Source organism: Ursus americanus, chromosome 27 (assembly GCF_024610735.1).
Source record: "Ursus americanus isolate L20-20 chromosome 27, mUrsAme1.1.p, whole genome shotgun sequence".
NCBI lineage: Eukaryota > Metazoa > Chordata > Mammalia > Carnivora > Ursidae > Ursus > Ursus americanus.
In genome coordinates this window covers 7,575,402-7,589,431 of record NC_142153.1, presented here as the reverse complement: position 1 = coordinate 7,589,431, position 14,030 = coordinate 7,575,402, and the positions used below count along the sequence as shown (strand labels likewise).

The following is a 14,030-nucleotide window of genomic DNA, read 5'->3' as shown; positions in this document are numbered from 1 at the left end:
GTAGCTCTCAACTGCAAACTCTTCAAGTTCTGTTGGTTCCAACTCCCTATGCTATGGTTAAGACTATCCTCAGTCAGAAGGGCCAAGGTCAAAGTGATTCACCTTCTGGGCTTTTTTTTTTTTTTTTCTCTCAGAGGAAAAAAAATTCTGACCTGACTATTGTCAAACATCTCCAAACAGGTGTCTCATGTATTTTGCTCCACTTTCTACTTGCAGGTGGTGACAAAGACAATGCTGTACTAGTTACCTTGTTTTTAATTTCATTATCTCTCAATTGCAATATAGCAACAGAATCGGAGCCTTCGCTTGCATTTACTTCTTTCCCATCTCTTCTCACAAAAGAAATATCTCACAGACTAAAGTTAACTTTCTCACACACTTAAAAATTTCTTGACTCCAGGGCGCTGGGTGGCTCAGTTGGGTAAGTGTCTGCCTTCAGCTCAGGTCATGATTTCAGGGTCCTGGGATCGAGTCCCACATCGGGCTCCCTGCTCGGTGGGGAGTCTGCTTCTCCCTCTCCCTCTGCCCCTGCTCATGATCTCTCTTTCAAATAAATAAATAAATACATCTTTAAAAAAAATTTCTTGACTCCTATCTGCATTTTGGGATACAATGCAAACTTCTGTGTTTCACATGAGAACTATTTAGATTCTTTCTATAAGGTCCTTCCACAAAGTAATTTCCACCACTTCCTCCACTGCTCAGGTCCTATGACATCTCAATTAAAATGACTCTGTATTTAGGGGGCCTCTTATTCTTAGCTCTTTAACCCACTTTCTTTCTCTCTCAGAAACCTGCTAATGCTTCGGGTAGTTTAAATAACCTTTTTGGATAAGAGATTCCGGAGCTCCAAATTTGAAAAGTAGTTGTTCTGTTCAATCTGCCTTCACAGTGACAGCCACATTATATTTGGGCTTCTGATCTGTTTGCCCGATAATTCTGGGTGGTAGAAAGCATCCTTTTTCTTCCTGCCAATGGCACCTTAATGATACAGAAAACGTAAATCTACAGAGCATAAAGGAAAACTTACCTTTATAAATGAAGAATCTGGATACAATGTTCCTGATTTGTTGTATGCATACACCAGGAAATGAGGGTCTAAAAATGACCTAATTCAACCAAAGCAATGACACTTCATTGTAATAGTAACATTAACAAAAACAGAATCATGACATTAAAATTCACTTTCAATTTTACAAACTCAAATATTCAAAAATTAAATGGGCTCATCTCTCCATTATCTCATTTCCTTTTGGGTAGCATATTTTGTATAAGAAAAAATACTAAGCAGTATAACCGATAGCAGTAGGGACACCAAAATGACATAGATTTACATATGCTAGAAACCAGGACTTCCGGATTCCAATGGGAAAGTTTTCTTTTAGATTCAACAATCAATAAATCTCATAGCAAAAATATTTGCTAATTTGTTAACATTTGCTAACAAGTAGCCATAGATTGATAAGAAACAAAAAAATATATCCTTTTCCCATTAGTTTTCATGAAATTATACTGTGGTGAGAACAACCCCCAAACTCTCAATGCCTCAAAACAACAATGAATGTTCTTCCCAAGTTTACTGCAGGTTCAGCTCCACACTGCCTTCCTTCTGGAACCTGGGAAAAGACATACCTCCTACCCCTTGGAACATGCCTTTCTTGTAGCAGAAGGAGAAAAGAAATTGTAGAAGCATACAATAGTTCTTAAAGCCTTCATTTAGAAGCAGGAGGCTAGTGCTTTGCTCAAATTTCATAAGCTAAATGAATTCTATAGACAAGACTCATATACATGGTGCTGAAGTGTAATCTTCTCACAGAGAAGATTGCGATTATTACAGAACAATTTTACACCAGTATTTAGTGCCGGGAGACCAGGCTTTCTCAAGGAATCCAAACACTAAGGGACAGTCCAAGGCCAGAATCAGAGAGGACCTACGGAGGGTGCACATTCACCACTACTTCTCTTTCCAGACCTGCTTCATCTTCTCTCATTCCTGACAGCTCTTCCTTTTCCTCGATTCAAATAACAAAACTAGAGATCTTCCCAGACAAAACAAAACTGGTGTTTAACAGCTCATATTCCACCTACATTCAAGGGCAAATGCCAAATGGCCTGGGTAGCTTGAGGTGCAAGCACCTGGAACATGAATTCTAGCACAAGGGCAGAGCCACATTTTAGTAACGAGCATGTCAGTGGAGGTGGTGGAAATGGGGATCCAGAAGCATCCACAGGAAAAGGAAATTCAACAGATTTCTGACAAGCATAATTAAAAGGATAAAACTTTAGTTTGCAAGTTCATTCGACCTGGATCCTCAAAAGTATACTTTTGCTTCTACAAAAAACAACAAAAAGATCTGCCTTGATCAGTGAATTAACAGAAATACCCATGACCACTCACTGGAAAACAACATCCAGTGTAAGGAAAATGAACAACAGAAGGGCGGAAGGCAAAACATAAAAGCAAGTTCCTAACGAAGTTGAATGAAGAATTTGGTTAAAGAAAATAATCATTATTTCAAGAAAAGTTTAAAAAGTTAGTAAGCTTTCAGAGTAGATCATTTTAAGAAGAAAAAAAAAGACACTCTGGAACTAAAATGATGACAGATGAAAATAAATAATTCAATAAATGTGTCAGAGAATTTGTTTGCCAAGAACAGAAATAGAGTCCTAGCCAATAAAGAGAATATATTTTGCTAGTAAAAAACACAGCCAAATAAAGATTTAAAAATAGTTGGAGGAAAAACTACACTATAGAGGGCAGATCCATATGACCCAATAGGAAAACACAGATTTCCATAAATTTTTAAATAATGTGCAGTGATTTAAAGCTAAAATGAAAAATTCAGGCATTTATATGTCGGGGGGATTAATGAAACACCACACATGCATGAATGTGTACTCATATGTACACAAAACATACTGGAAAACTGATGTAAGATTAACTATATCATGTTATAAAAATTAATAGCAAAGGAATAGGACTCACAAATTCTACACACTGCCAAGATGTTATTCAATTATGAGAACACAAAGGACATTTGCAGATATGCACAGATCCAGAAAACATACCATCTGCATATTCTATCTGAAGAAAACAATGTGAAAGTATACTAAATAAACAATAACCTGAGTCAGCATAAAATTGCAATTAAGAAAACAGTGATAAACTAGGGAAATGCAATACAGTTGTAAAATACCGAATGCCTCAGATTTATATCTTAGATATAAAATAAATTTTAATACCATAGGAATATCATAATACAAATTCAGAATATGAGAGACACAAGAGAAAAATCTGAAAACCAATAAAAATAATGAATATAATGATTACATGAAAATTTCATTTTTATAGCAATGAATCCCACAAACATGGGGGAGGAGGTAAGAAACCAAGAGGCTGGGCAGCATGTGTGCAACATCTAGGACAGATAAAGGGCTTAACATCTACAGTAAACAAAAATTCCCACAATCTGACTGTGGAGAAAAAATTTAAAAAGATTAGCCACAGACTGAAAATAACTCAAAATAAATAATTAAAACTAAAAACCCAAAGAAAGAACAAGACATAGGGAAAGAAATCCAATTAGTGTAGTCAGTGAACATTTGAAAAGGTACTCCTAAACAACAATTAAAACATATTGAAAGCCTTATTTAAAGCAGAACAAAGGGGGGCCTGGGTGGCTCAGTCTGTTAAGCGTCTGCCTCCAGTTCAGGTCACGATCCCAGGGTCCTGGGACTGAGCCCCACGTGGGTTTCCCTGCTCAGCAGGGAGCCTGTTTCTCCCTCTCCCTCTGATGCTCCCCCCATAAATAAATAAATAAATAAATAAATAAATAATAAATAAATAAATAAAATCTTCTAAAAAAATAAAGGAGAATAGAGCATTACCATATATTAAAATACAATACAATACAATTTCTTATCCATTAATTAACAAAAACAAATAAGTGAAGATACTAATTTTGTTGAGAATATAGAGAAAATAAATGTTTTTGAATGATTGATATGAATGAAAACTGGTATAAACCCTCAAGTAAAATTGGGAAGCATATAGCACTCTGGAGAACTGCATCATTTATAACCCGTCAATTTCACTGGTGCCCAGGATATCCACAATACACCTTTTCTTGCTATAAATATGGGTAAATAAATAATAAGATATATTTATTTGATAGTTACATATGTATTTAAAATATATGAACTTACTTTGCACATATCAATATGGATGAACCTCAAAAAATAATACTATACAAAATGTTGCACAAAAAGCACAACCCCAGAACCAGAACCTAATAAATATCTGCTCACACTTCTGGGTCATGAGTGAGTATCAGTAGTAGTTTTGCTAATGGTGGCCAGGCTTGCTCAATGGTCTGGGATTCATTCACTCATTTAGCTGAATGTTGAATGATTCATTCATTCATCTGGATTCTGGATTCATTCGTTCAGCTGAATGTTGGCTGATCTAGGGATGATTAGGGCACCTTGGCAGTGCTCCACCTGTCTCCATCTTTCAGGAAGCTGGCCCAAGCACATACTCATGATGATGGCCGAGAAACAAGATGGAGAGCAGGAAAGAAGGAGAGATTTTTCAAACCCGTGTTTAAATCAAATCAGCTAACATCTTTTTGGCCAAAGTAAGTCACAAGTCATAGAATGGGCCACATGATTTGCAAGGCCCATGATGGAATGAAAATATGAGGGGTTTTGTTTTGTTTTGTTTTTTCCCCAGAAGTACTAAGAATCTCATGGCAACAACATACAGGGCATTTCTAACCATGGGACCCTGAGAGACCACATACCCATGAAGTTGGTCTTCCATAGATAAACTCAGATCCAAGAGCTGGGGAGTAGGGAGGCTGGGGAAGATGTATATTTTCCACCTCTTGATGACAGGAACTCAAAGTTATAAGGTGAAGAGTGAAGATACAGGGAGAAGTAAAGAATTGGGGTCACTTTAGTAGTCCACCATATTAAGATAAATAAATTATATAGAGGAGTATTGTGTCATTTATGTCTATTTGAGGCAATACTCAAAACATGATTCTTATTAATCTCTAGGCATACAGATGAATGAAGAAACAATATGACAGAAGAGTATGTGTCAGTATCATAACTGTGATTAGCACTGGGGAATGAAAGAACTGAATATGCCTGGGCATGGGAATAATAGATTTCACTCTTACCTACAATGTAAACATTTAGAAAAATATATAAAGAAAATGTTCACATATGTGTCACTCATGGTGAGAAACTAACTTTTATACAATTCTCTGAATTTTCCTTTTTAATTTTTAAGCAAAAGAAAAAAGTCAATATAAAATTTTTGAGACTAATATAAATTATGCACTCTGGGTGATAATGATGTATCAATGTAGGATCATCAATTATAACAAATGTATCACACTTGTGGGCCATGTTGATAACAGGGGAGGCTCTACACATGTGGGGGCAAGGGGCATACAGAAACTCTCTGTACCTTCCACTCAATTTTGCTGTTAACTTAAAACTGCTCTGAAAAATAAATATTAAATAGGAAATGAAAATGCAAATAGCTGATAATTGTTTAGAGAAATTATTTAGGGAAATATAAATTGACACAAAGATGCAATATAATATTTTAGCACATCTTACATACTTTTGAAAATCTAAACTGATTTCAGAAACTGGCAATATCTCTCAAAATCCTAATACAAAAGGTGAGTAATAAAGAAGGTTGTTGTGAAAATTAAATCAGTTACTACATGCAAATTGCTTAGAAATATGCCTGACAAAGGGGTGCCTGGGTGGCTCAGTTGGTTAAGCAACCAACTCTTGATTTAGGCTCAGGTCATGATCTCAGGGTCATGAGATCAAGCACCATGTTGGGCTTCAAGCTGGGTATGGAGCCTGCTTAAGATTCTCTCTCTCTCTCTCTCCCTCTGTCGCTCCCTGCCATCCCCCACTCGTGTGCATGCACACTCCCTCTCTCTCTCTAAACAGAAAGAGAAAGAAAGAAAGAAAGAAAGAAAGAAAGAAAGAAAGAAAGAAAGAAAGAAGAAGAAAGAGAGAAGAAAGAGAGAAAGAGAGAGCGAAAGAGAGAAAAAGGAAGGAAAGAAGGACGGAAGGAAGGAAGACAGATGCCTGGTACTTGGTTTGTACTCAATAAATGTCAGTTACTTTTGTTATTGTTGTTATTATTATTATTCATACTTCTTGATTCAGAAACCCATTTCTTGATATCAAGCCTACAAAACAAAATCTCTATTACATAAGGATATACATACAAGGATGTTTATTGCAAGACTCTATAGTGATAATTCCTGGAACTAATCTCATTATCCATCAATATTACATACTTATGGAATGTTATCTATTAAAAATGAGTTAAAATATATACATAGAGCAAGAAAATGAACACCATTATTGAATAAGACCTGCTAGGGGCAAAACAGTATTCCCATTTGTTCAAAAACAAACTTTTTTGATTGGTTTCTATATGTTTTATCTAAGGGAAAGATGAAATTTAGAATAGAAAATGGTGGAAAAATATACGCACAAGATCATTATTGGTTTTCTCAAAGAGCAAAAGTAAAAAACGGAAAATTTAAGAGATTATATATTATACCAAGATGAGAAAAAAATGGTCTAATATCAAGTAAAATGCTTAAAGTCACATAAATATGTAAAACGACATGATGAACAAAATTAAACATGTACAAATAAAATTATTCCCTTAATGTTATTGTGGTTATATTTCAAGGAGTTACATAGAATGATTTTAATTTACCTAATATACGTTAATACTTGTGTCATTAAATTAGAACTTGGCTCCATACTAGATTCAAAATCTCAAGATGAAGACTTGAAATCTGTCATAAATCACAATGATATAACATATTAAATAAATACAATAGTCAAGCTCTTTTTTGGGCTCAACGTAGGGTAGTTATTGTAAAAACCGAAGAAAAGAAAAAGAAGTGTATGAAAAGAAAAATGGCCACTTACTGTTTTTCAAGATGGAAAGTATATATTTCCCTGTCAATTTTGATGGCATAAGTGACCTACAGCAAAGTATTCAGAGAGAAAGTAATTAGTACTAAAATTCTTAATTCAAAAGCTATAATTTCTTAAAGGTAAGTACTCATTCATGTAAACAGATGGTATCACACACGTCTCAAAATTATATATACATGTATGTTCCTATCTTTCTTCAAATACGTATGACAGAATCAAATACGTAATTCTGTACATATGACAGAATTAATCATAATTCAATGTAAATAAAATCAAGGAGTCTAAATCTATTTCTAAACTAAAAGCATTAGTCATTAGAATTTATTATAATGAAATTTTAATTTAAAATGGTTACATTTAGATATGTTGAGTAATCTTTGAAGAAACTTGAATTTAATTATCTTTTTTCTACTTTCTGACTTCTAGCCCAAATAAATTGAAAATTAAAGAAGACAGCACAGGTCCTGGGGAGCTAAGATGGCGGAGCGGTAGGAGGACCCCAGGCTTGCCTCATCCCTTGAACACAGGCAGGTAACTCTCAAATCACTCTGAATACCCAAGAAATCAAGCTGAGGACTGCACTAGAGAGAAGAGGCCACATTGTAGAAGGTACGAGGTGCGAAGACATGGTTTAGGGGAGAAAAGGATTGCAGATACTGCAGAGGGGCGGGAGCCCTGGTCACAGGGAGAGCCAAGACAGAAGGAGCACACAGGAGATAACACTTCCCCAAAGCCATTGACTGGGAAAATGAGAGGGGCTGATTCTGGGAGGTTTTACGACCAGTGGGGCTCAAAGACTGGAGTTTTAAAGTTAGTGGTGTGGCAGGTGTGGAGCCCTGAGGGTGCTGCAGTGCTCCTGTGGAGACAGAGGGCAGCCCAGGGACAGACAGAGTGATCTGAGGATCCCTGGGAGGCACTAGGAGAGAACATTCCCCCTTCTTGGAGTGCATCTGGGAGAGGCAGCATTGCCTCTCTGGGGAAAAAGAGCCAATGGGCACCATCACCCTCTCCCGCTCTTCAGCATCGGTGCCAAGACACCTGGTGAGGGAGCCTATCCTATCCTGGACGCTGGCCCTTTGCTGCACTTTACCCCAAACTCTGTGCCCCTGTGCTTTGGTGTGACTGCCCTTCTGGGATGAACCTGCATCAGTCCCAGAAGAGCGACACCCTACCCCAGAGGACCAGCATGGGTCCACACCAGCCCAGGTCCTAAAGTCTGGAGTTTTGAAACTCAGCTGGCCTGCCTGGGATAGAGCCCAAGGTGCACTGTGCTGTCAGGCAGGCAGGAGGCAGATACAGACAGGGTGAAGGCAGCAATCTGAGGGATTCCTGCGACACGGGAGGGGAGATTGTTCGTTCTTCTGGGAAGAGTTCCTGGGGAGCAGCAAGTGTGAATTCCCCTCTCCAGGAATGAGGAAGGTGGCTGGTGCCATTTCTCTCTTGCCCCACAGCATAAACTAACTTCATAAGCAGCACACCACCAACACTGACTGCCTAAAGCTCTTACACCAAGTCCCATGCTTCTCACTCTGCAGGTGCTGCTTTTCTCAGGCAAGTGTACCTGAGAACTGGAACAGTGGGCCCCTCCCCAAGAAGACCAGCACAAACCCCTGTGATGAGGGAACAGAAGGCAAGCTGAAGACAAAGCAGAAGCTGACACCCTGCACCCCCCCCCCCCCCGCCATGGGATGTATGTGACATTCCTCAGGCACTCCTGGCTGCCCTAAAGGACAAAGAAACTGTCCTTACTACCTACAGCCCATTGACAAGTCCTTGAAACAGGCACAGTGACATTCCTCTAGGACCTCAGCTGCCTCGATGTTAATACTTTCCTAAGGGCAAAAGGCAGTCCTGGCCTGATCCCCTCCCTTCCACCAAGATCCTGTAAGTCTACTTTAACGTATAAAAATTCCTTTGGAAACTTCCTTTATCTCTAACCGCCCACCCCCCCCCCACGATACATGTTGGCAATCATCCCCCAAGCATATGGCCCACCAATATACATCTGAAGGGTCTCATGACTAAGGTTTTATTAGATGGTAATAAATGACCCTTTCCCAACAGTAGCTAGCCCCCTCAAGGTCTTGGAGACCTTGCTTCCAAAATTCCTTAGAGACTAACGCTATCCCTAGCCCCCTCCCCACTTGAGGGTATAAAATAGGCCATTCCTCACAACCCCGGGGCAGCAGCTCTTTCTGCCCACGGGTCCTGTCTCCTGCTTTAATAAACCACCATTTTGCACCAAAGACGCCTCAAGAATTCTTTCTTGGTCGTTGGCTCTGGACCCCACCCCACTGAACCTCACGTATGTTCCCCAACCTCAACACCTGCACACACCACATCTACTGACTATAGATTTCTACAAAACTTCAGGTCTCAGGTCTTTTTAAACAAGCAAATAAGAGCACATCTAGTTAAAACTTGCCACACTCTGGCCAAGATCCAAACACCCCCCCCCCTCACTTCAGGCAAGGAGACTGACCTGAAAGAGCCCCCTAAACACAGCAGCAGAGTGCACCCAGCATACACCAGAGACACTTCCTGAAGTGCCAGGCCCTGGACAGTATGTGACCTCTTCTTCATAAAACCATTACTCTTAGGAGCAGGAAACCTAACTGGCTTTTCAAACACACAGAAGAAGACAGAGACCTAGAGAAAATGCCAAGATGGAGGAATTCATCCCCAAAGAAAAAACAAGAAAAGGTCTCAGCCAGGGATTTAATCAAAGCAGATATAAGTAATATACCTGATCCAGAATTTAAAGCAACAATCATAAGGATACTAGCTGGGTTTGAGAAAAGCATAGAAGACACCAGGGAGTCCCTTACCACAGGGAAAAAAATAGACTTAAAAACCAGTCAGGCCAAAATGAAAAATATAATAACCGAGACTCGAAACTGACTGTGATGAGGGAACAGAAGGCAAGCTAAGGACAAAGCAGAAACTGACACCCCGCAACCCCCCCCCACCATGGGATGTATGTACGTGACATTCCTCAGGCACCCCTGGCTGCCCAAAAGCTAAGGAAAAGTAAAACAAATGGTTAACTAAACAGATCACAATCCTGCAAGACCTGAGTCTCCGTCAGTTTACACATGTCCTAGTGATTTACAAGGAAGAAGCTTTCTTATCAATAGCCTAATTTCCAGAGACCCATAATTCAGTTTCCTGAAGCCCTAACAATACGATCCCCTCCATAAAATTGAGGGAGGCGGAGGCAGAAGGAAATGTAAATAAAATAGAATATCTTTTAAACCTGAAGCCCATTGACAAGGACTTGTGATAGGAGGAATGTAACATTTCTCTGGGAGGCTCCCAACAGTCTTCCTGTTAGTGCCTCATTAGAGGGAGGGACCGCCTTGGCTTGACAATAACCAGAGTTATCCTACGAATGTTCTTTAACATATGAAAATACTTTCTCAACCTCCCTTTTTTCCTTACCTCCCCCAACCCCATGGTAAATAATCAGCCACCCCTCACAACCCCGGTGCAGCAGCTCTTTCTGCTCAGGGGTCCTTGCTTTAATAAACCACCACTTTGCGCCAAAGATGCCTCAAGAATTCTTTATTGGTTGTCGGCTCTGGACTCCACCCCACTGAACCTCACCTATATTCCACAACCTCATCAACTGGATGTGATGACCACTAGGATGGAAGAAGCAGAGGAATGATTACATGGTACAGAAGACAAAAATTTGAAAAAGAATGAAGCTGAAAAGAAGAGGGAAAGAATACAGCACAGGTCCCCTTTTCAGATTAATGGAAGTAACCCTAACTGTAAGAACACTCTTCATCTCCATGTTCTCTTTGGGAATTGCCTCAGCTACAGAGGGTCACCTCACACCAAGTCACAACTTTCTGAGACAGCCCACATTTAATGAGAAGTCCCTCACCTCAACTCCAGATACTGATGGGCCATGCTAGCTTCACACTAAGTTGAGATGTGACTGAGTCTCTGTCTCCCCCTTCTCACTTCCTCCCCTCCCTCTCCACAGGGGCTCATCACAAGAGCATACCCTAAAAAACTGCCTTCACAGGAATCTTCTCAAAGACTACATCCCCAAGAACCCTTATCTGTGACATCATCATAAAACGTACACGTCCTCCGTGGCATAGCACATTGTCAATGTGGGTACAATTTCCACATTTGCAAAGAATTTGAATTTTGGGTACAGTTTCCTGGATAAGTCATTTTAAACCTTCTCATGTTCAGTCTTCTGGAAGCTTACAGCTTTTGAAAAAGGTGTGTTGAAATCTCCCCAAATTTTTGTGATATTATTTCTTTCTCCTTTAATCCGTAGTTTTTGACCTTACATATTTTAGAGCTGTGTTGTTGGGAACAAACAGATTTAGTGATATCTTCAGGATAAATTGATCATATTATCATTAAGGTACCTTTCATCTCTTGAAGTATTTCTTTAACTTTATCTGCTATTGTTATAGTTGCACGAGCTTACTTTTCACGTTTCACTTTTTTTATTTTTAGCATTTGATCCATTCTGATGTAATACGTAAGTTTTCTACAAAGTTTCATAATCATTTAGAATTTAAAGATGCTTTCTGAAGGACAAAAGCAAGTTGCAATTTTCAGAGATTTACTAGTATAAAGATGCCCCTCAAATCATTTATTTCACAATGGGTATTGCTAACAGTAACTGCATAGATGCAAACTAAATGGAACACAAATTGATTTAAGTACTACTTCTTTAGTATCTCTCCTCTTTCTATTGTTTGAGAATAAATCTGTATAATTTCCCTTCTATATTATGGATATTAGGTAGTTAGTGACATCACCGTATACCCAAGTTACTCAAAGCAGAAATATGATCTATGTGATAGCTGGTCTATGTATTACCTCTTAAACCCTATTTTTTAAATATTTCTTTTCTTAATTTTTTTATATTTTTAATTACTGAATAAAATGGAAATAATAGGCACCTCTGTGTTATCTGATCCTAAAATGGAATGCTGTAATGTGTAAAACATTAAGTATGATATTAGTTATAGATGGCTTTGGTTGGTACTGCCCTTGTTCCCTGGATCCACTTAAACACACTGAGGCCATTCTCTTCTGAAGAGAAGTATTATATGCATAGTTGGTGAATATGTATGTATGAATGTGTAAGTAATTTTCTAAAATGTTCTTTTGGACACATTCATTGATATTTTAAGATATATTAGTGTGGTAGGTTAATACATTTTTCTACTATTAAGACATCCTTCAACAGAGGAGAAAATCTACTTGGTCATAATGTTCTACAACTATGTGTTGCTTTCACTTTTTAAATATTTAGTTAAATGAAAGGACCTATAATTTCTCTTTCTCATACTTTATTTGTTCCTTGTCAAAGGTACATTAATATTTTTAAAAATTACTAAATGATTGGAAGGATTAGTTAATTTATGTTCTATTCTGTGTTCCAGTCTCTGAAATGGACACATCATCCTTCCTTGAATATTGTCTAAAATTTTAAAACCAGGTCACCTGGGTGGCTTATTCAGTTAAGCATCCGGCTCTTGATTTTGGCTCAGGTCATGATCTCTGGGTCCTGGGATTGAGCTCCACATCAGACTCCATGCTGGGTGTGGAGCTTGCTTAAGATTCTCTCATTCTCTCTCTGCCTCTCCCCTGTGCTTGCTATCTTTCTCCCTCTCCCTCTCTCCCTCTCTCTTTTAAAATAAATAAAAAATAAATAATAAAAACTTAAAACCATTTGACTAATAGGATTTCCTGGCAATTTATTTAATTATTAATTCAAATAACCTCATTATTTTAGGTGTAATATATAAGCAGGTATTGTATTTCTACCTGTGTCAAAAGAAATTTATTTGGGTAAAATATATAGATATAGATAGATATAGATATAGATAGATATAGATATAGATATATCAAGATTACAGACTTATACCAAACTTACAAATAATCACAAAAATTAAAAATATGAGTGTGCATATATCTAAAAATTAACTCAGTTCAAATTTACTATCTTTGGAAACTGAGGTGGACATTCACCTTCTTAACAATTCTCTGTGCTATCTATAAGTCTCCAAAGAAGAAGACAGATAAAAGGGAGCAAAAAATTTATTTGAAGAAATAATAACTGAAAATATCCCTAATCTAGGGAAGGAAACAGACATCTAGATCCAGAAGGCACAGAGAACTCCCATTAAAGTCAACAAAAGCAGGCCAACACCAAGATATACTGTAATTAAGTTTGCAAAATATAGTAATAAAGAAAAAGCATTTTAAAAGCAGCAAGACAAAAGGAGTCCTTAACTTCCAATGGAAGGCCCATTAAGGCTAGCTGGAGATTTCTCAACAGAAACTTGACAGGCCAGAAGAAAGTGGCATGATATATTCAAAGTGCCAAATGGGAATAATCTACATCCAAAGATACTCTATCCAGCAAGGCTATCATTCAGAATAGGAGAGATAAAGAGTATTCCAGAATTTGTGATCACTAAACCAGCCCCGCAAGAAATATTAAAAGGGACTCTTTGAGTGCAAAGGAGAGACCAAAAGTGACAAAAACAAGAAAGGATCAGAAAAATGCCCAGAAACAACACAAAATAAATAATGAAATGGCAATAAATGCATATCTATCAACAATTACTTTGCATGTAAACAGACTAAAAGCTGTTTAAACATAGGTATCAAAATGGATAATAAAACAAGACCATCTATATGCTACCTTCAAGAGATTCATTTTTAGACCTAAAGACACCTACAGAAGAAAAGTAAGGGGATGGAGAAATATTTATCAACCAAATGGATGTCAGAAGAAAGAGTACAATCAGATAAACTAGACTTTAAAACAAAGGCTGTTAACAAGTGGCACCATATCATCATAAAGGATACAATCTGACAGGAGATACAACAATTGTAAATGTTTATGTACTCAACATGGAAACACCAAAATATATAAAACAATAACAAATATTATTTAAGGAACTAACTAATATAACGGAACTATATAAAGGAACTAACTAATAATAATGCAATAACAGTAGAACACTTTAACACCACACTCACAT

At 37.9% G+C, this 14,030-nt stretch overlaps 1 protein-coding gene across 1 annotated transcript in view; it reads right to left on the bottom strand.

The window, feature by feature from the left end:
- The window catches only part of LOC123780331 (A disintegrin and metallopeptidase domain 3-like), an 89,165-nt gene that overhangs the window by 68,430 nt on the left and 6,705 nt on the right, over positions 1 to 14,030 (bottom strand). The window contains exons 3-4 of the mRNA XM_087856380.1: positions 6,988 to 7,043; positions 1,031 to 1,109 (exon numbers count right to left, since the gene is read on the bottom strand). Of these exons, the coding sequence (XP_087712506.1) occupies positions 1,031 to 1,109; positions 6,988 to 7,043 (135 nt within the window). The remainder of the gene's footprint in view (positions 1 to 1,030; positions 1,110 to 6,987; positions 7,044 to 14,030) is intronic.